General features: G+C 33.0%; 1 protein-coding gene across 1 annotated transcript; it reads right to left on the reverse strand.

Moving 5' to 3' along the window:
• Positions 1 to 1231: 1231 nt before the first annotated feature.
• Positions 1232 to 22807, reverse strand: LOC147068113 (uncharacterized). The gene is made up of 5 exons (XM_085952592.1): positions 22683 to 22807; positions 13163 to 13368; positions 11194 to 11329; positions 2893 to 3026; positions 1232 to 1711 (listed from the first exon to the last, which is right to left on the reverse strand). The coding sequence occupies exons 1-5, from the start codon at positions 22786 to 22788 to the stop codon at positions 1232 to 1234; spliced, it is 1062 nt and encodes a 353-aa protein (XP_085808718.1). The 5' UTR covers positions 22789 to 22807.
• Between the last annotated feature and the right edge of the window lie 925 nt (positions 22808 to 23732).

Consider the following 23732-nt stretch of genomic DNA (forward strand, 5'->3'; position numbering starts at 1 on the left):
TGAAATCCACGAGTAAAGTTTTTCGTTATTTCGGTAACTAATTGTCTCAATTTGTTAGCAGATTTTCCAACATTGAACTTTATGAGCGCTGAGAATTTTAACTGAAATAATAAATTGTATTATCTATTTTTGAATTAGCATGTTTACAATACACACAACGTGCATAATTTTTAGTTATCAATTGAGAAAAAAGCATACTATTGGGTCCTCACCCAGAAGCTCCAAGTTCTCCTAGTAGCTTTGGCGCTTAATGTATTTCTGAAATTGTTTCAGACTTCACGTGATACATATTTCAATAACCTTAAATATGGCTAATATTACACAACATTTTTCCAAACTATACATTAAAGATGCCTATTTCTTCAGGTATTTGAAAAAGCTTCTGTGTTGTCTGCTGAAATTAAATATTCAACTTGTGACGATTGTCTTTAATGGACTCTCCGCCCTTATTATACTCATAGCTTCAAACATTGTATTCAGAGTTTAAAGGAGTAGACTCATATTCACTACTACTCGTACCATGGATGGTAACTAGTAACTACTAATTGGTCTCTTATTGGTTTTTGTATTCCTTGGTAAGACATTTTCACCGAACCATTTCCAAACCGAAAAATTTCTAGACACTTACGGGGACTCACTTGCCATGTTACTTTGAATGATAGAAACTATGCGCACACCACCTCAAGACAAGTTATTATATGGACTGACTTATTTTAATGTAATTATTTTCATTCATACTGAGATAGATACTATAAAGAATGCCCTATGCACTTAATAGAAGAAATCTAAAAAAAAAAATTGAACCAAGTAGGATTGGAATTCAAATCTTTCAATGTTCAGGTGACTGTTTTTATCGTTTAATCTACCGATCTATCCTGACAACGTTATCTTTGGTGTTTCAAATTCACAAATAGTAAAATTCATATAAGTGTGGGTTTTTCAAAATTAGATGTTTTTATACAACTTTTTTTTAATTTTCTATTTATCTTCATCATTTATTGAATATTTTCGTACATTCCCATCTAAAAGAAAATGATAAGATATCTATTGCAAAAGGTAAAATTAAAATCATGTTTTTAAATGAAAAATAGTGTCATGTACTTAACTCATTAAGATGAGGTAAGGTGAGAATAAATAAATGGCACCAACTTTTTATTTGGTAGTTCTAATATTTTACTCATACCTATATATATCCTAGGTTTGTGCGGTTTTATAATGCAAAAAGTGAGTACTAACAACTGTGAGTGTGTCCGGTAGCCAAAACGAGGACTGAAGCTATTTGCGGCCTCTCAGCGGCCAAAAGAAGTTCCACTTGAGCATTGTATAGAGAATAAATAGAAACTTTGCAAGTCAATCGTAGTGCTCCATCTCTGAGCGTGTCCTGGGTCACAGCCAATGATAAAGATGAAGTGCTCTTCTTCTTTGAGTGTAGTTCTATATCAGCGAAACTTGTAGATTGATCTAAAGAGTTCCCTTCTTGAGATCTCACACTGATTGTGTCCTGGTTTTCTGTCTTTGTGCGGTCAATTGCTGAACTGATTTCCATATTCATTTCCTTACGATCGTTCCATGAAGCGATTTCGCGTGATCTTTCGTCAATATTTGATGATTTATTGGGAAAATATATTAATTGTCTGCCATTGTGTATTTTAGAAGGCCAGTTGTGTGATTCTCCGTCCATAGCCAGGCTCTGTAAAGATGTTCCATTTACCTGGAGAAAGAAATACAAATTATTAATTACATAACATTAATAATTACATAACAGGGATGAAACTTCCGGTCAGAATTTTTACTCCCGGGATATCAGAAATTGTATACACAATCCCGGTTCCGAGATTGGTAAAAACATAAAATTTTACCATTTTCAGTATTTGTATCAAACAGATATTTTACTTATTATCGTTGATTAAGAAACCAATTTTATAATTATATAAATCTTAAAACAATCTTCAAGCTATTTTTATGATGAATAAAAACTAGAACAGCCGTCATAAATATGATTAAGTCAACGTTATTGGTTATTGATGAATTTAATAAAACGCATTTATTTTGTACTTATTCCACTTTTTATTTAATAAATTTGGACCAGTTTTGTCCGCCTCAAAGGGACATTTAATCAATAATACAATGTAGTTCTACCATGTATTGACAGAAAATAAACGTTATTGGTATTAAATTATTATATTAGTAAGTATTTAATTAAAGTGTTATTTATATAGATTATATTAGTAAATAATTTTATTTAGTTCATTTGTAATATGTACCTACTCAATTCCGAAAATTTTGGTCGAGAAATTAAGCGGTTCGCGGAGTGTGCTAATCAATAATTTAACAATGTTGAAAGTTATGATTAAATATTTATAAAGCATTTTTAAATAAAGATGAAAATTGAACATGCGTAGGTATAAATGCGATTTCTTCAGACATTCAGTTGAAAATATCCCTCTGAGGCGGACGAAACCGGTCCTAATTTATTGATTAAAAGTGGAATAAGTACTACAAAAAAATTGCGTTTTATTAAATTAAAACAACATTACAAAACCTCTTTTTACCACTTTTCGTGCAACTGCTTGAATTTTTTTACACGATATTTATAAAAATATTATAATTATTTACAGAAAATATGTTTATCATTTATATTTACTTTTTTAATATGTTGATATGATAGATGTGTACGTATTGATTTGATGAGGAAATTATTTTTCCTAGAATATACAGTTTAATTTTAGATTTGTAAGTTTCATATACTTAAGTGTATTTATTTGTAGAATAGCGTATATTATATTCTATCTTATCTCTTATAAAGGAGGATATTATACAAATATGTTGTTACCTAATATTATAGCATACGTAGCTTTGAATAAACTTATGAATAAGGTACTTTATACAAACCAGTTGGCCATTTAAAAGCCAGGTGATATTGGCCATTGGTCTCGCTGGAGGGGAAGTACAGTGGGCCCGAAGAGTGTCTCCTGGAGCAACACGGTTTCTTTCTGCGACCAAATCTGGCGCACCATCTGGAACATCTACAAACCATAATGTATTCAAATCACTGATATATTAGTTTTATAATTTCTAATTAAAACTCTCAAAAAATTATTAGTTGAGCGTTTTAGAAAGTATAAGTTATAATGTAAAAGTATATATAACATAAAAGTATAATAAGCATTGCGATTCGGCAGGAAGAAACATTAACCATGGAATGGAACATGGGAATAATATCTGTACCTCAGAGGCAGACGGATGCAAATCCAAATACCCAATTGTTCAGGAGAGCCAAAAAACAATTTTTATTTTAAACGAATACTCATAACTTCTAAGAAAATATACATAGAATGATCATTATTTTTTTTATTCTAATTCAATTAAAGTACTTCTGGAATATGTAAGAAAGGAATAATAATATAATACAATTTTATAACTAAAAAAAATAAAATAAAAAACGTAGTGTGGATTTGCATCCTTCTGCCTCTAAAGATATTTTGTTAATGTGGATATGTATCTTATTTACCTAGCCAAAATAAAACAATTTATAGGTATAAATATAACAAAGCAAAACACATTTTTTTTTTAAATTTTTATTATGTCATCATCATCATCACCAGCCTGAATCTATTCACTGCTGGATGAAGGCCTCACTAATCTCCAAGCTGATTCCACTTCTCTCGTTCCTGTGCGTTGCGTTGCCAAGTTTTTCGGAAGAACTTTATCATTTCATCGATCCAGCGGCCTCTAGGTCTACCTTGCGGATGTTTTTTACCTCTTGGATATACCACTGGATGACTAAATTTGTCCAACGATTGTTCTTTCTTCGAGCCATGTTCCAGCCCATTTCCATTTGAGGTTTTTAGCAAACTCTATCACATCATTAATCCTTGTCTGTTCCCTTATCCACTCATTCCTTTTTTTGTCCTTTTGCGTTATGCCCAGCATGCACCTTTCCATACCACGTTATGCTACTCTAAGTTTATGGATCTCTCTTTTACTTAGGCTCAATGTTTCACACGCGTGTGGTTACGGGAAGTACACACTGGTTGAACACTTTGCACTTTAGGCATTTTCGAAGAAATTATTCAGGCGGCCAAAAGCACTCCTAGCTTTACTCTGCAAACAATTTCATCAAATATACATCCATCTATAGACACTTATTGTGCCAGATAGATGTAGTTTTTCACCTGTTCGAGCTGAATGCCATTGATGAGGATCTCTTTTTGGCCCGCCAAGCAGTTTAACATGACTTTATTCTTTGATACATTTATTTTCAAGCCTACTTTGTTGCTTACTCCAGCGAGTTACTGTATTCTGCTTTGGAGGCCTTCTGAGTCTTGCAAACTACTATTTATTGCTATCGGCAAAGCGTAGATGACTCACGTATTCTCCATTTATGGGGACTCATGTCATTCCAGTCAAGTTGTCTAAATAAGTCTTCAAATGTAGCTGTAAATAGTTTAGGTGAGATTGTATCACCTTGTCGGACTCCTTTGCTGATAGGAAATGCGCGATGGTTTATGGAGATGTTGTTGCGCTACTGTATATATTATTGAAAATATTTATATAGCGCCCGGGGATTCCTCGATTTCTGAGTGCATCGAGTATTGAAAAGTTCTTTATGGAATCGAACGCTTTCTCATAGTCTATAAAACCCATGGATAGCGGCAGCTTGTATTCCTGTTACCGCTCTGATTTCTCTGATGACTTGGATAATATGGTCCATAGTGCTGTATCCTCCTCTAAAGGAACTCGTTCTCCTGGCTGGTTCTCGTCTAGTACATATTGCAGACGGTTTGAGAGAATTTTATCTTAGTGGATTATTGAATTTGCATCCTTCTGCCTCTAAGGTAGGTATGGCACTTGCATCTTTATTCTATGCATATCTTGGACTAGGACTTTCATCTCTCTGCCACTAATAGATAAAGCCTTTAGCATGACGATTCTTAAAAAAACTCATTTTCCCCAAAAACGGAGTTGCATCCGTCTGCCTCTGAGGTACAGATATTATGTTCCTTCATAAAGAAGGCAATGTCATAGATTGCTCCAATTAAAGGGGCATATAGTTTGGTGTTGAGTATTCTCCAACAGTCTGTTTAGGCAGATGGTTAAACACACGGCATGTACAATAGACGAGAATCTATGCGGTTTTCGCCAAGCAAAGTTAACAAGCGATAAAGTATGTACCCTATGATAAATTATGGAAAAATGCCAGGAACATAAAAAAGATAATGATATCAAATTAAGATCTAAATGATATGATTAAATTACTCACAGAAAAAGTAACATAAACAGATCTAAACGACAATGGCTCGGCCAGGTACAATTTGGAAACAAATCACTGCAACCTTCGACAAGCATTTGCCAAATAATAATGTAGATAATTCTATTTATCTTGGGATCATGTATCAAAGCAAACCAACAGAAAGAATACACTCTGTTTATGAGAAATCTAAAATGTTCAACACGACACAGAATATAATTTTAATGAGAATCAATTGGGAAGTAGAAAAAGAGCCCCAAATCTCGAAAGGTGGACACGTTAGCCGCACGGCTGGCGAGGGCGAGGCCTTTCTAACGTTTTACTTCCAACGTCTACTTTTCAACTTCCAAATTTATATTAGGTATTAATAATGCAAATATTTTAGCTCAGATTAGATTTAATTACCTATAGGATGGGGTAAGTGCCCCATTACCTTGTCAGGAAAATATTATATTTTATTTATATGAAAACATTATGCAATTAATGATACACTTGCCCTGACCTACTGTTTATATTATAATATACCTATATATTGAAAAATAAACTCTATCTACACAAAAAAATTTAAAAAATGATCTAGATATTATTATGTTCCAACATTTTCATGATATAAAATATACATTATAAATTTAAGGCAAATTTTTCTTAAAGTTTTATGTGCAGCAGACGTGTTTACCAAAGACATTTTTTTTGTATCCGTGTACCTTATTTAATCAAGTAAAAATATATCAAATAGGTAGATAATAGATATTATGTAGTAGATTTTTGTAACGATTATTTGACATTATAAATCTATGCAGACAATGTCAAGTTTTTTATTTATCTATTTATTTATTCTGCGCATACAAATGTAAAGGAAAGATAAAAATAGTTTTTATCCATTTTTTTTATAAAAAGATTAGGTAGAGATACTCGTACCTTTGTAGTTTGGCAATGCTCGTGTCGGTATTTTAATACTTTTAATTTGTAAAAAAAGTAGGTTGCCTATTTACGAAAAAGCAATGCAAATACTGTACAAATACAAATACAAATAAAACATAGTTCAAATTTATAGTTTTTATTTAATTTTTTATCGTGGGGGCTCAAAATCAGTTAGTGCGTCGGGCGTCCTCCACCACCCAAAACACGTCACTGAAGACTGAGTAAACACTTCGACCAACGTGTAGGAAAGTAGCTACGCTAGAAAAAAAGAGATGATTTAACATAAAAAAGTCATTAATTATTTTGTAATTGAGAAAAATGTGTTATTTTCCTGTTTCCGTTGACAAATTTTATTTGAAAATAAATTATCGAGCGCACAATAGAGGGACCGAAGTGAAATATAATTTATGGAAGGAAGAAAGGTTAATATACTCAAAACTTGCCGCTTTTAGCGTAAACAAGCTAAATTGACGAATGATTCAAGTCATTTCTCTGAATCTCATTGCTTTATGGACACAATTACCTTTTTACAACTAGTAAATACATAGTTTTTTTTTGTTTTTGACCAAGTAGGTCGTAGAGATTTTAGGTTTTTTTAATTGGTGATATTTTAAAAATAATATACCATAAATATCGTGCGTGGTCCAAATTCATGGTACCTTCTTTACTGTTAGAAAGTGAAATGACAGATGACTAAAAAAATGGTCGCTTGCAACGCTAATTAAGGGCACTTCACGTTGAACTGCACTGCATCGGCACCTGCATGACGTTTTGAACGTTTTTATCATATTCCACATGACTGCACTTTACGAATGTCATGTCAAAATCACGTTTTATTGTTTTTAGCGGTAGGCACTATGTATTTTCTATGAGAAATTTGTCTATTATCTATGGTCTGCGAGTTGGATTATATTAAAAAAAAATATTTATGGATGTCATGTCAAACGTAATTTTAATGTACGTACACGTAGAAACTGTTAAAATTAATTGAAATTAGCATGAATAATTAATATTAATTCAAATTATTTATGCATTATAGTAGGCACTCTTCATCAGTGTCTTTCTTCAGTGAATTTACGAGATGGTGCACGTTCAAAATATTCTGCAAAATGAAGAAACCATATACTAAATTTTCGCCGCGACAGCGTGACAGTAGGCGACATGCACCTCAATGTGGGTTGCGCTTTAGTTCCGTCAAAAGAATGTTGACTCAAGTTGATGTGGATATTAAAACGGGTCGAAACAATTATATTAGGAAACCAACTACAAAATAGCGATGATTTTAAAATGCAATTTGATAATTGAGTGATCATTAAAGTTTGACTATTCTTCGGAGTGTACCTTTGTCAGCATTAATATGAATTGGAGACAAAACAACCAAATACACATTTTTTTGTAAGATTTTACATATGATATACCTAGGTATAATGTTAATCTTTATTTTTGTAAACAGATAATTTATTATATTATTCGTCATTTAAAAATATATTAGGTACTTACTTACATACAATGTAGGTGACGGAATTACTTTTTTAAACCAAATCCACTTAATATGGAGCATATTGCCCCGGTGTGGAGGCAATGAATTAATAATACTTACTATTATATTTATAAAATAGATTAATATCGACACGGTCAGATATAGTGTTAAGTCAACCTAACTAACATAAATGACGTCACCACTAAATAGTGTCCATCTTCAATAACCCGAGTATTACGAGATTCAAAATAAAAAAATCTATTTGTATTTTTTATTTATACGCAAGATAAAATCGCCTTGAAATTTGTGGTTAGAAGGAAGAAGAATGCCAAAAATAACGACTAAAGTCCAGATGGAGTTTAAATCCTGCACCGCTGTAAACTACTGCCAGACAGCTCCATTTTATCAAAATATATATTTTTATTTTAACCCAATATACCTATCTATCTTGTTACATAATAATTAAAATACGTACATACGTTTAATGTTAGGGAGTTCAAAAAATAAAGTAGATAATGTAGATACCTATATGGCAAAAGAAATAATTATAATCTCCCCATGCGGTGTGGAATATTTCTTTGAATTGGTAGGTACTAATAATGCGCGCAGGAATATTTTATTGCCGTGTTATGCTTCATTTAACACTATTCGCCAGTGCCTTTTGATGAGCGTAAAACGGTGAAGGTTTCCAGGCACGAGGCGCCTCTGTGCCGAACACAAAAAGTGTCGTGATGGAATATTCCAATAGAAAGATATATTTTATTTTATAGTTAATATTCAAGAAATACGTATAAAATAATGTATTTATTTTGGGTTAGATTATCAGTAATACTTTGTCACAACTGGACAATTACTTTTCGACTTTTTTGCAAGCTTCTGGATTCTATCCTGAAGTTCTTTTGGGTCTTTTGCATATTATATTACAATACTGTATGCTACCTGCAGATGTATCTCACGGATAGCATCCAAAGCGAGCGAATAAACAACAATGTATATATTAAACGGCACACTTCTATGGTTGGAGCTATGATCAAGGTTTTGAACTAGAACTGAACCGAAAACCGAAAAAAAAACCGTTATTTTTATCAGTACGAAAACCGGAACCGAACCGAAAATATACGGTTTATTCGGTTCGCTATATGTTCAAACACGCGCATTAACATGATCTTACTTCCGATTTCAGTTGTCGTTCAGTTTTCATAGGCGCAACATATCTTACGTCTTGGGTCTTGGTCCTTGTACTCAAACTCTTGGATCACTCACTACCAACTACTCGGAGCTGAACCGAACCGATATATTTTTTACTTGAACTGGAACGAAAACCGAAATGAAAAAAAATAGGGGTTCGAAGCCCTGGTGGATGGCAAGATTGTTCGTGAAATCAAACTGACATACAGTGCATTCTGGTGCCCGAATAGTCTTTAACGTATTCGCTGCTGAGTAGATAATGATTTTTTAATTAGCACCTTTAAAATGCACGTTAATTACTTCGATCGGCCGCCTGGTCATTACGCGCATGTGCGTCTTCAGCGTCCAAAGTATTAAAGTGACTTTTCATTATGCCCAAAGCACACTGAACCTGTGTGTGGTATCAGTGCTAATGTATATATGTGAAACATTAACCCTTAATGAAATCGATAGCAAACGATTGAAAGTAGCGAAACGTGGCATGGGAAGGTGAATAACAGTCTACGCCTGTTCGATTTGACTTCGGGTACCCTTCAATTTGAGTAGTTTTACGCATGCATTAGCCGGCTCGCACATCACAACTCGCCTTGTGTGCCTGACGGCCATAAATCAAAACTTCCCAGACTGCCGCGGAATGTTGCATGCTACAACCTCGCACATCTGCCTAGCGGCAAACGTCAAACGCGAAAAAGGAGAAGTCTCTCGTCTGCCATTTTTATTGTGTTGATTGTATGAACAAACGTCAAACGCGGTGACCAGCGATGAGTGAGAAATGACAGTGTAGACAGAGACAGAGACAGAAATGGCCGATTGTGCCGCTGTGCGCATGCGCGGGGTCGACATTTTTCGAAATCGACATGTAAGCTGTAGCAAATGCAATTCGTCGCATGCAGGAGCGTCGCAGCGTCACAGTTAACGTTTGTTTCTTGGTTTACGATGACGTCACATCGACAAATTTGTTGTAAGACGCATGCGGCGAGTTCTGATGTGCGAGCCCTCTTAGATTGACTGTATTTGATGCACTCCGTCAACTATCTACACTAGTAGGAACGTAAATAGTTTAAAATTTTTCAATGGAATCAGTTTTGTCATGTATTTATATGCTGATTATAATACAAAGATGTAACAAGAGTAATATTTTTGAAAAAAATAACTTTAGTACAGAGGACATTTTTCGTTTTGAATCTTTCAAAACTATAATATGTTGGCTTATTTTACGTAAAATTATTGTATAATTTACTATTATACATTTGTTGTTGAATCATTAGGTTTGTAAAACTGACGTGATTGATGTTGAACAGAAATCCAATGATGCTGGATGTAGATGCGCTTCCGTCTCAAAATATGGCCATCTTGCAACCATTTTGAGGCAAGCCAATGCGCACCCTACGCATTTACTGCGATGTGTTCCTCCAGTAGTCAGTTAATTTTTGGCCTAATGCAGAAAGAACAGAGGCAAGAGTAGGTACGCAATGTGAGTGTATATAAATAGATAAATAATGCTGTCATATTATGGTTGTACTCGCAGTAAACGATCATAAGGCCATAACGTCTTCGGTTCACTGTTTGTATCAAAATTAATTATCTCTAATTTTGTTTACATTATAACGACATGGTATAAAGAAAAAAAATCAAGTCTGATAGGTTATTTTGTTCTTAATGGGTTTCTTGTCATATCGAAAGATAAAATATCTATACCTGGATTGGTATTATATCGAAAGCAAGTAGGTACCTATCAATATTTTTTGACATCCCTACACATATTCGACTTAAGAATGAAAATAGCAATTTACTAAGTATACGTTCTTAAATATATGCGTATATATACTTTATTTAATTTAAACGGTACGCGTTATGACTGAGTTACGCGTTGCTTGGTGGTATTTTATCACACAAAATATCCCTTATAGGAATAATAAAAGATGTAAGTATTAGAATTATTTTTCTCGCATGTTATATAATTTTGCTTTATGAAAAAAAATAGCATAATAAGTAATAACAGAATAAAACCACTTAGCGACGACAGGTAAAACATTTCATATCATTGTTAGTAGGCACTTAGTAAAATACAATTTTATTTTTGGTAATATGCAAATTAAATTATATGCCTCAGTATTATTTGAGCAAAATGTAGCAATACTACAATATTTTAATTATTGTCTGTACGGACAATAAAGTCCTACGTTTTCAATATTGCAATCAGCAATAATATTTTTTTATAATAAAGTAAGGCTCAGGTATTCGGCGTACATTCAAACAATGATGTTACATAAAATTATGTAGTGATCGAAAAAATCATAATTGATCAAGTATGTATGATTAGAGGATTTGTGTAGTGGAATGAAAAACGTACCCACAACATGCATATAGCTTGTCTTCATGGCTGTGTGGAAGGAAGGAGCATCTGCAGAAACTTCGCATCGATATCTTCCGGAAAGAAAAGGTGACACTGCCCTCAACACCACCGTCAGAGGACCAGATCTTCCAACCTGGAAGGAAAACGAGACTTTTAAATGAATATTTAAATATTGATATCTTAATATAATATTATTTATTAAGTATGTGCTTGTAGTGTAATACTCATAGTACTTACATATGTTTTTAAAATCTGAAATAGTATAATATAACTTTACATTTTTGCTCTTTTTGGAACAATATAATAGACCTCTATGCATTCTTTTAAGCCACTGGGAAATTGCATTGGATCACTGTTCAAATAAATATCGCTAAATAATAAGTAAGTTCATGATAGTAAGTATTATGAAAGACAACATTACTATTCACAAATGAAAAAAACATAACCTGCTAGGCATGCATATAATCTAGATTTTTTTTATTATTTTATTTGAATAGTATTTTTTTAAAGGGTAAACCTTTTATATTTCTATGATTGTATTTATTTTACTTAAAACTATTTTGTTATTCTTAATAGCTGATAATAATATTAGTTAGAATACCTACATTAATGGTTCCTGAAAAGCTATAATTTCAATTTACTCATTTTTAAACAGAGAAGATAATAAAATTTTATTTTTATTTTTATTAAATAGCTGTAAGATTGTATATATTTTGTATTAGTAAAGAATGTCCCGAAATTGTCGAATAAGTATAACATATTATTATGTTTTATTTTAATTACACAATTTGTTAAGTAGTTATTTTATTTTTATTTTAGTACCATTTGCACATTTTATAATTATTATTTCAAGACCGTTTCCACCTGTACGACATCAATTGAAAAAATATGGAAATAATATGTAATAAAAGTAAAAATACAATAACTTACAGTATCAAGTGATTGTTATTTATTTAATACCATTCTTCATACTAAAGGTCTAATTGCACCACCATACTGGCAGACCCAAAATCAGGATCCACACCGACCGTCTTGAGCAATCGTCTCGATCGAAGCAACTCGGAACGATTCAGCTACCAACTCGATTGTGTTGACGCTTGATCTGATAGGTGTATACGCTTAGTTGATATTGTAGTGTTAACAAAAATAAGTCGGCCCTCGTAGTCCAGTACGTACGGCGCTGGCCATTCATCCGGGGGCCCGAGTTGGATTATCGGCGAGGTCACAATATATTTATGTGATTTTCTTATCTTATGCCTGGGAGTTTGTGATTATTTCTCTTCTACTACTAAATTCACTACTTTTTCACTACACTACTGTCATTGGGTCTTGTGGCCTATTGTAGTGTTAAAAAGAAGAAAAATAAATAAATCAAAAAAAATATCTATTAGTCAGTTTGGTGGAATACTAAACAGTCTTCCCTCGTGATAAGTTGTTACTTTAAATACATAATATGGAAACTATTAGAGATTATATTATTTAGATACATATTGGTTGTATTAAGTACCATATTATTTTATTTTATTGTTGTCTATTAAAATAATGAATAAAGTTAAGTGACATTAAATGTGAAATTTTCGTTATGTAATAAAAGACAGGACACGTCATAATATGTGAACCCTTATTCGAAGCCCACGGGCAATTAAATTTTTTTGTAAGTACTCGATAATCTTCGACCCAACTAACATGGAACAGAAGGTGAATTGGTCACTATGATAATTTTATTTTGGTCACGGCTTGAAGGAACGATCCAAGTTAACATTTCACGATCGGTGGCGATCGTTTCAGACAGTCGATCGTCGAGAAGATCTGCCAATGTTATTTGAGCTTTATACAGCTTCTTATTCTGTATAAGCATTGAAAACATCTAGATTTAATTCTAGCGACCGAAGTACAGGGTCGATAGTCTTGTCGAGTTGACCGGGATATACCCTGAAATTAATTGTTTGTTAATAATGAGACTTACGTCGACGTTAACCCCGGGTAATGGGAATACTCTTGTATGTGGAAGTTCCTTGGGGATGTACCGGAAAAATTCTTGGCGCCCTTTGTACCATTTAACGCTGTAAAGGGTATCGGTTTCAAGGTCGTAGCGGCAGTTCAAGGTCACCGTAGACCCGGAGGCAACAGCCTCGGGCACATTGACTCTGACGTCACGAAGTCCACCAGCACCTGAAAATATAGACAACATTAAATATGATTGTGTATGGCTAAAAAGAATTTGGGCAGTATATCTGATTCATTGATGCAGCGACAGAAAAGGAAACAATTACACTGTGAAACGATAAATTTATTGAAAACAAATCGTACAATTAAATACAATTAAGGATTGCAATACCGAATAAAAATATCAATACCAGTATTTCGGTATTTTCTATTGAATACCGGTATTTGTGAAATATATGAAAAAACAGTATCTACCAATATTTATATATATATAAATCTCTAAAATATTACTATTTTATAGAAAAAATATTTAATTGGGTACATGTGTAAGCCTTTAAAATAGGTAAAGGTAAGATATGGTAGAGATCCTGATGTTTACGGATACCTAGTAGTTGAACTATTGTCACTTTCTTCTTCGAATGATCTTTCAATAAATTTATATTATGAAATGTTCTTATATGTGATGTGCCCCACTGGTAATTCCACCTGATGTTTTATTAGTTTATTAAACTTTTTACTCTTTACTTTTACTTTTATTCAGTAAAAAATAAAACCAAACACAATGTTCCTCACTGTTTCAACAAAATTACATTTCTTCATTATTGTATACGATACTATTTAGTAGATAAACATCAAAAAATTAGGCACAAGCAAGTTTCTTATAGTGTATAATTATTATTCCATCATAAAATATTCGCCACTCGGGCTGAAATTACTAATGATTATATAAACAAACGACGTAACCCGTTAAAAAATTACAGTTCTCTTAAACCTTTCATGTTAATTAATGCATTTTGTTTTCACTTTCAATACCGAATATATCGGTATTGTGTGATTTTTAAAGTATTTCGGTATCGAAAAATACTGGAATACCGGTTTTGAAATATGTTACCGGTATTTCAATCCCTACGCGGCGGCACCCCTGAATCTATTATAACCTTTCCAACAATATGTAAAAATAAGATACAGCTAGGTATTAGAAAAAAATAACGGTTGAAATTATAACTTATTAACTACCTTCAAAATTCGCAGATAAGTTTTCGTTAATGCGAACCTCGTGTCATTCTAAACATTTAATCTCTTTTTGGTTTTGGTTTTCAAATGAAGAAGTGTTGAAAATCCACTCTCGCAGGAATACGTAGAAGCAAATCGTAGTAAAATTCGAAAGGCGAGCTTGTTAACATTCGGATATGACTGATACTTAGCACACCAGAATTTTCAGATTTTTTCATGAAGTAAGTTAAGTATTAAGGAATCTTTTTGCAGTTCCAAGAATTCATCTTGTACTTCATCGGGAATGCTGGATACATCAAGGGAAGCAGAAAATAAATAAGAGAAATACTTTCCCGACACTAAATCCAAATGTCAATTCTGTTGGTTGGACCTTGTCATAATAGGGGAGCGATTTGGTTCAGAATCAATATTTTATAATGTTTACTGTTTCAGCCGGTGACCCTACAGAATATCCCTGACAGTGACGACCCCACTTGGGGTCGCAACCCATAGGTTTGGAGCTTTAGAATATTATCGTCAATATTCCAAAAGTGCATTAACAAGTTATTCCATGACGAAGTAAAGGAAAAACTTTGATATAATAAAATATATGAAGAAATCAATATCAAACAAAAAGTTGCATATTGTCACCTAATCGCATCTAGTTTATCATTCTCGGTATCGATTTCCACATAGGTATTTTATCAGTCGTTTTTGCCTACTGTTGATTGTAAATCATTCGATAAACCGATTAGGTTGTGTGTGTATGTGTGAATGTGTATGCTATGTTTACTGTTCGCTGTGAATGAAGGACGGAATGAAATTTGTGGAACCAAACTTATTAGTTTACCAATAATCACAGGTCGTAAATCCTGGATTACGTGAGAATTTTTCAAATTATTTTACTCTTCACTTGACATTTAAAAAAAGTTATCATCATTTGATTCACATAATGCATTTTTACAACATCAATTTATAGGATGGCTCATAAACTTGTGTGCAGTTAAAAATATGGCACACCAACGAAGTAAAGACATATGTGTAACGACAAACAGTAGTATTAAAGCGCGCCTATATTTGAGCATACGCATAATAAAGACCAGCGGTGCCCAACCCGTAGCTCGCGAGCAACGTGTTGCTCGCGTACCATTTTAATGTGGCTCGCGGCTCGCGTATTATTCAGATTATGTATTAAGATCGCAGTGTATGTCAAAAATCGGCAAAATTGCTACACACTCAAAAATAAATAAATAAAAATAAATGAACACCTCGTCGGCAATCACCGCTAGCGAAATAGACGAGAGGAATAGTATATTAGTATATGGGCGAGACGAAGCGCGTTCTGACACACTTGTCAGTTTGACAATTATATTTATCATATAGTTATCATAATAATTATGTCTGAAGAGAAAAAGAAAAACGGACATATACTTATAATTTTCAAGAAGATTGGGAAGAGAAATATATATATTTTTTAAGAACAAATGTATTTGTTTGATTTGCGGTGCGACAGTTGCTATTGGAAAAAAGTGCAGCGTAGAACATTTTACAACGGTTCATAAAAAAATATGGTACTGAATATCCTATTAACAGCAGTTTAAGAAAATCTAAAGTGAAAGAATTGAAAGCCACATTACTTGCCCAACAATCTATATTTTCTATGTCTGTAACCAAATCAAGAGCTGCTACAATTAATTGCTTTATTTAAAATTACATATATGCTTGAAACAAAAAAAACCCTTTGACGACGGCAACATAATGAAAGAAGCAATGCTTGCTGTATCAGAAACAATGTTTCAAGAATTTAAAAATAAGAAGGAAATTATTTGGAAAATGCTGATTCTTTCAAAAAATGTCATCGTCCTATGTGTGACTCACCTAAAATTTTTAAATTCTTAATTTTCTCGAGATAGACTAAAGGTTGGGCGCCGCTGACGTAGACTATTCGGGAGTTCGTTATTGTTTTCATGCGATCACACGATGTGATTTTATGCAATTACATCAGCTCGCAATTTTGGAAAATTCCAACTCGTGACCCATGGAACACGTGACATAGCTCGAAGATGATTTATAATTACTTATTTAGTAATCATTGGATTTAGTAAACGTAGAAGACACGTAATAAAGAAAATTCTACTTAGTAGTGGAAAAGCATCCGCCTGTAGAACTGTGGTTTTAGTCCACGTGTTGTTTTTTTCAATGTGTGTATGAATTCTCTCGATAAGTACACCGGAATCGATAGTAAGAAGTGACTTCCTGTCAAAAGTTTATTATGATCACCTTTAACATGTGGACGCCTATATTCTCCGCCTTTGAGCAATAATTTGAATTTAATGTATCTGAATGTTATTTTAGTTAATAAATGGGTGTTATGTTAGATTTATAATATCAACATCTAGTTAAAAAAAAAACCTACGAGAACGTGATAAAAACGCCGATTATAGTAATATAACGAAACGTTTTAAGGCAGACAATGAAACATTTCTTGATTCTAGTGCCAAATTATCATTTACTCTCTGAGTCGTGGGCCAAACTAAATAGATTCTGGCATGCACTAAATTATAATACAAAGGTACTCGTGTTTTGTTTTTTTGTAATTACACATGCACACATCTGGAGAATATGAAATTATTAAAGCTGTGATATTAAATTAATACCGATGTCCAGCATGAGCCATGTATCATGATAAATTATCATGTCTCTATGTTATCTTAGAGATAATTGGTAAGCCAATGATAGAATATTTTCTCTTCGATAACTTTACTTTATAATGAATGAGTCAAGAAAAAGTCGCCTAAAAATATAATAATACTATACTTCTTTTAATTATTGCAATACGATTGCTAAATCAACGGATTAATTTGCCGATATACGAATAATACACACTATCATAACGTAGTACGGAATTATAAATAATGTGAAACGTGCATAATAAATTACATTTGAATATCCTTATGGAAATGTGTCATTAATAATTAAATATTGCAACATTTTCTAAGAAATCTGAGGTTCCAAATTCCAAAGCTGAAAAAATGAAATGACAGGTAAAACTGGGTAAAACAAAAGAATCGAAACAAGACAGACAGATATTTACTTTGCAACGCTATCAGATTATATTATTTTCGTTGTAATTGGTGAAGAATTATTCATTTTTTACAGGTTAAATTTTATTAGACGTTACGTTGGTATTCAAATAATTAAATAATTTCGGAGATTTTTTGTCCTTGCGATATATCGAAAGGGTTTTATGTCACGGAATGTAATTTTGACGGGCCGTGGAAAATGTCGCAGAATCTATAAACGTTCATAGAAAAGTCGATTTTTAACATTATATAACCATTCAAGAAGTGAAAGTGTTAAAAAATCAACAAAATGGAATTTAAATAAAAAATTTGTGGTATTCAAGATAATTGCTAGTAATCATTATAGGGATACTTTGTCTCTCCATAGCCTTTTGTGATTTTATTTGAATCTAATAAGGCCACATTGACCTATAATGATTATTATTGGGTGCAAACGTTTAAAACTTAATATAATACTGCATCTATTCATCAAATTCTCCTTCTTAAATTTTCTTTGTTTTTCATTCATATAACTTTAATTTTCAATCAAAGAACCGTTTCTTGGAATCCTTTTTATTTATAGGTATGAAATCTTATTTAGGTTTGGTCAAAATATTGAATCTCGATTTGATATAAATAAAAAGATTTCAAGTTATACACATTTATATTATTAAAAAAAAAATCGATGTTTTTTAAAATAAATATAAAAAATATTAAAACTATGAATTAGTCAAAAATCTCTATGGTAAAACATAGAAAATTTAATAAACTAAATTTGAATAATAAATGTGATCATAAAACATATATAATGATAAGATGGGGTCCTTTGACAGATTCACATTTTAGAACATTTTTTTTTACAATTATAAGTTTGTCTTTGACTTAAAATAAAAAACATTTTGCTTTTTAATGTTTTCAGATACATATTTATTAATTAATACAGTTGAAATTGTAAATTATCAAAAAAAATATTCAGTAGTGCATTTAGCACATGGTCATTTTATTTTAAATTCTTTTTTGCTCATAAAATGAACATATGGGCCACTACAGAGTGAAAATGATATTAAAAGACCTCTTACGAAAAATAGTTGTTCGTCATTTTGTCCAATCTAGTGGGATTTTTCTCAACTGAAAAAAACCAATGTAATAGTTTTACTGCAAAAATCTAAATGTACTAATAATAAAATTATCCTATTTTATCTTATCCGTTTCATACCAAAAATCATGATTCTATTATAAATACATACCACATAAATTAATCAGGTATCCCATAATTAAGTAGATTTATTTCATAATAATATTAAAATCTTCCACTAATGGTTAGAACGTTAAGCTGGTTCCAATCTATCGAGACGTCTAGCTTCAGTCAGCTGACTCTACTAGTAAGAAATAAATTAAAACGAATTTCTACTTCTTGTTTTATTTATCAGCCTGTACTTGTATAGTTATTTATTTATATCTATATATTTTTAATAATGATATTACGAATAATATAATTAATAGTAAGTAAATAAGTAAAATGTGCCTTTATTAGAAATTTAAGTTTGACGATTGGCCTTGTATATTTGAACTAGGTGTTAGGTGAACTAGGTGAACGATGCATACTTGCAGAGAATTTTCGATATTTTAGTATTTTACTGTCCGAGTATTTGGACTTTTGTTTCATCCTCGAAACATAGTGTTTGGTCTAATGTGGAATATTATTGCATGGATTTGTTCATATTATGTGTATGTGAACTGGAGCTAAAGACACCAGAATCGCGTCCGGGCCGTGAGCCAGAGGTTGCCAAAATATGTTACGAAAATCGCATGAGCTCTTTTCTCGTATATTATTCAAACATTGTTATTTTTGTAGATTTTGCATTGAATACTATCTCTGAAGAGTTAGTGCATCATAGATTAAATATAATATGTGCATATACTATAATATCATGAGTATTTACTTCCTGTTTTCAAAATTGTGATAAGAAATGATAAAAAATATTATAAATACGAATATAAAATTAATAACACCGGTGGTAATATAAATAATAAATAATTATCCGATATAATACGAGGTGGGTCAATAATTCCTTAGAAAAAAGCATTAAAACAGTTTTTATTTTTGTATTTTTTTTTATTTCTCAACATAATCTCCTTGGAGCTCAATACACTTGGTTAGACGTTTCTCATTTTTTTTAAACCGTCAGAAAAATAAGTTTTCGGAAGGTCCTCAAAATAAGCATTTGTCCGATCGATGACTTCTTCATTTGAAAAAAAACGTTGTCCACTTAGCCATTTTTTTAAGTTTGGGAAAAGGAAAAAGTCACTGGGGGGGGGGCTAAATCTGGCGAATACGGTGGGTGGTCGACCAATTCGAACTTCAATTCTTCAATTTTAGCCATTGATCGTAAACATGTGTGAACACGGGCATTGTCCTGATGAAAGAGGATTTTTTTCCTGTTTAAATGAGGCCGTTTTTCTTCAATTTTGTTTTTTAGCTGGTCCAATAAAGATGCATAATAATCCCCTGTTATTGTTTTTCCTTTTTCCAAATAGTCAACGAAAATAATTCCACGTGCATCCCAAAATACAGTAGCCATAACCTTACCAGCTGATTTTACGGTTTTCGCCTTCTTTGGACATGGTTTGCCTTCGCAATCCACTGCTTTGACTGTTCTTTCGTCTCGGGAGTATAGTGGTGTATCCATGTTTCATCTACAGTCACAAAGCGACGAAAAAAATCATCCGGATTGCGTTGCATGAGCGACAACAGGGCTTTAGAGGCCACCACCCTATTGCGTTTATTGTCGACTGTGAGCAAACGCGGCACCCATCTTGCAGAAATATTTTTCATGCCCAATTTGTCATGTAAAATAGAAATGACGCTACCTTTTGAGATCCCTGTAACCTCAATCATCTCACTCAACTTTAATCTTCGGTCACTTAACACCATATCGTGGATTTTATTGATCATTTCTGGTGTAGTCACCTCTACAGGACGTCCTGAGCGTGGTTCATCCTTTGTTGATGTACGACCACGTTTAAATTCATTTAACCAGTTATAAATAGTTGCAAGTGAAGGAGCAGATATGCCGTGAACTAAATCCAACTCATTTTTTATTTCCTTTGCTGTTAACCCTTTTATATTAAAATGTTTAATAACAGCTCTAAACTCAATTTTCTCCATTTTCCATTTTTCCATTTTCCACAAGCAAATTTTTTTTTAAATGTACGAGAAACACACAACAACCCGACCAATCTGATTGAAACTTCGCAGCATACTGAATCGGTAGTGCCGCTGCATGAAAACAAACCGCTTACAGTACTAGTCGCGCCACCTGTCGGCTTTTCTAAGGACTTATTGACCCACCCTCGTACAATATGTTGATGTTTCATATTAAGTTTAACTTCTAATAACCTTTTAAACATGTCATTTTCTAATAAATAAATAACCATGCCATGAGATTTCTTTTATGGATTATTCATGTTCTGAAATGTTATTGCGGAGTAAAACGAAAATCAATCCACTATAATAGCGATGGCTTATCTATGGGACATGGAAGAATTTTGTTGGCAAGGGAAAGAATTGAAGATCAAAGAAAAATCTTAAACACTAACACGCACAACGTCCAAATAAAATTGGAAATGCAAGACGAGCGTGAAACTTGACTGCATGCATACATAATAATAATATAATGTATGTTATATAGTTGACAAGACTATATTGTATACGCTACGCTAGAGAAAACATTTTTTTTTAAATTCCTGGATGTTTATTTTGTTACTGGAAGACCTAAAAAATGAATCGACTCTTGTCTCGAAGGGTTTCTAGTTTTTTTGCACACCACCCATCGCTACGAATATTTAATTTATTTTTGGCAACTAACCGTAAAAAAGTTTCGCCACTTCTACCCCAGGGTCTGGGCTGATACATTGCCCTCTCAAGGTGCATTTTAAATAACAGGACAGCTCTGTACATTGGATGAATAATTTACTGATGATTCCGATTTCTAAGATAGTTATCAGATACACCTAAGTCAATAAAATACAATAAATATCGATACCCATCTGTCAATTATAAATAAAGTCATTGTTTGTGACATGTTTTCCGGTAAAAAATGGTGATTTGAGATCATCGGTTTAATTCACACACAAATAAAAAGTCACGTTGTAAAAGGTGTATTTATACGGCGTGGCACCAGTGACATAGATTCTTGCAGGCGCCGCGTTGTGTCGTGTCCACATGTTCCGAATAAGGAACGGACATGGACTAAGAAAAAATATACTTTTTCAACCTGTAACATGCGAGAATATGCCGTATCCCTAGTTTTTTTTAAATGTGTAGGTTTTTAAATATCATTATTATGGGTCTACACAGAGTAGAGGTTGTTTTGAACAGATTGAACAGATGTTGTACAGATTTTTGTTTTTACGAGAAATGGATGTTAGCCAACCAGTGACGTCCCAAGACAAAACGCCGCCACTGGGCACCGCCAAAATGCCGCTCCATTTTTATACAGTATTTTTTATCATTCGTGCGCGTGTCGTTTCTGGTCATCAAGGACGTCGAAGGGCAACGGAAGTAAACTAGACACCGCAAACCCGACAAAAAAATACAGTACTGTTAAACCTTTTATGTGAATTAATACTTTGTTTCCAACCAGTGAGCTGATTTTTTTTTAAAAGAAAGATGTTTTCGTTGTTACTAAGTTTAGGTACTTAGCTATTTCCATATATAACAATTTATTCTCCCCGTTTGCCGCCCTTCGAGTAACTGCCGCCCCCAAGCGACGCTCAATCTGCCTACCCCCACGGGACGTCACTGTAGCCAACTGCTTAACTTATTATGGCCATACTCTAGATCGAATCATACATTGAAAAACACCATTTGTATTTGCCGGATCCGGGATTCGAACCCGGGACTCACAAAATTATAAACCTGACGCGTGACCCGCTCGGCCATCGTGAGCGTTAAATAAATAAAAAATCTAAATAAAAAAAAATGCATTTGGTGATTTTAATGAGAAATACTGCTTGAATTTCACGTATTGCTGTTGAAAATTGTAGTAACCCTTTTCCTATAAAAAATATCGGGTACATTCTATTTGCCATTTCCTCTGCATGCTTATGGTATGGATAGTCACCAATAATTGTCTTATTTTATTTATGTTCAGATATCGTCATAGTAAAAAAACAATATGAAATCAGGGTCTTTAAAAATAGTTTTTTAGATTGTTATTTTCCAATTCTATAACAAATGATAAGTGATTGTAAGTTACTCACCAAGCGTCAGAAAAACAAGCAGAAAAGTGTAGTGCTCGAGAATTTTCACGACAGGAAAAGAAGAATGGTCTCTCCGGCTGCAGCTGAGGGATATTCGCTCGATCATATTGTCACAACCAAGGAAGCCCATAATATTCCTTCTTGGGGGGGCTATGTGGTGCGCTGGGAAGGTAGGCGGGCGGCGCCCACGCAGGGTGGAACTCGCCCGCCCACTTTGTCTCTCGCAACTTCACTGGCCAGCATTCCGCGTCATTTCACTAATTGATCGAATTACGTTTGTCCGCCACTGGATTTCACCTTTTTTTGCCTAAGCTCGTAACTTTTTGCTCTCTGTTTTTTTCGAGCCCGGATATTTATTCCGTTACGTTCATTTCATTTGGACGTATAATGCTGTGAGGATTTTTAGATAAATGATTTTTCACCTTTGAACTTTGTACACTATTTTTATGATATTAATACATTGACGGCATAATATCAGACATTGTTTAGTAAATAAAACATTACCTTCACACAATCAGAGATTTATGTAAAATTTTACTTTATTTCTAAGAATACATAAACATAAATATATTATTACAATATTTTATTTTAACTGACGTGAAATATTAATAAATTAAGGAATGAAAGAATCAATGATTAAATGCTATTTTTTATTTATTATTAAACGTACAATATTAACGTAAACCAAAATAATCAGAAACCAGGGATGCTGAGTCGTCAGGGACGGAGTTAGATAGGTCAAAACCTGCCAATAATCGCAAAAAAAAAAAATGATAGGTGGTAGGAATGTAAAATATAAAATAATGCAAGCTTCAGATTCAGCAGATGTTTCTTTTTTCAAAGTAATGCTTTTTACATACCTACCTATAACAGAAGCTATGGTAAATTATTGATTTAGAACCCTTTTCTACATTTAGTAGTTATGTATGTAGGTGTGTACTAGTGTTTTTCGTGTGTAACAATTTCTTTGGTAAAACTGTCTCTACTTAGTCATGCATTATATAATTTATTAAGTTATCAGTCTCAGATATAAAAAGCAAATTGTGATTT

Source organism: Rhyacophila brunnea, unplaced genomic scaffold, assembly GCF_057557595.1.
Source record: "Rhyacophila brunnea isolate RB1 unplaced genomic scaffold, BYU_Rbru_1.0 scaffold_3, whole genome shotgun sequence".
In the NCBI taxonomy this organism is placed as follows: domain Eukaryota; kingdom Metazoa; phylum Arthropoda; class Insecta; order Trichoptera; family Rhyacophilidae; genus Rhyacophila; species Rhyacophila brunnea.

Coding starts and splice junctions, on each gene's coding strand:
- LOC147068113 (XM_085952592.1), bottom strand. CDS start 22,788: ATGATCGAGCGAATATCCCTCAGCTGCAGCCGGAGAGACCATTCTTCT. Junction 13,369..22,682: donor GCTTGTTTTTCTGACGCTTG/GTGAGTAACTTA, acceptor CTATATTTTCAG/GTGCTGGTGGACTTCGTGAC. Junction 11,330..13,162: donor TACCCGGGGTTAACGTCGAC/GTAAGTCTCATT, acceptor TTTTCCTTCCAG/GTTGGAAGATCTGGTCCTCT.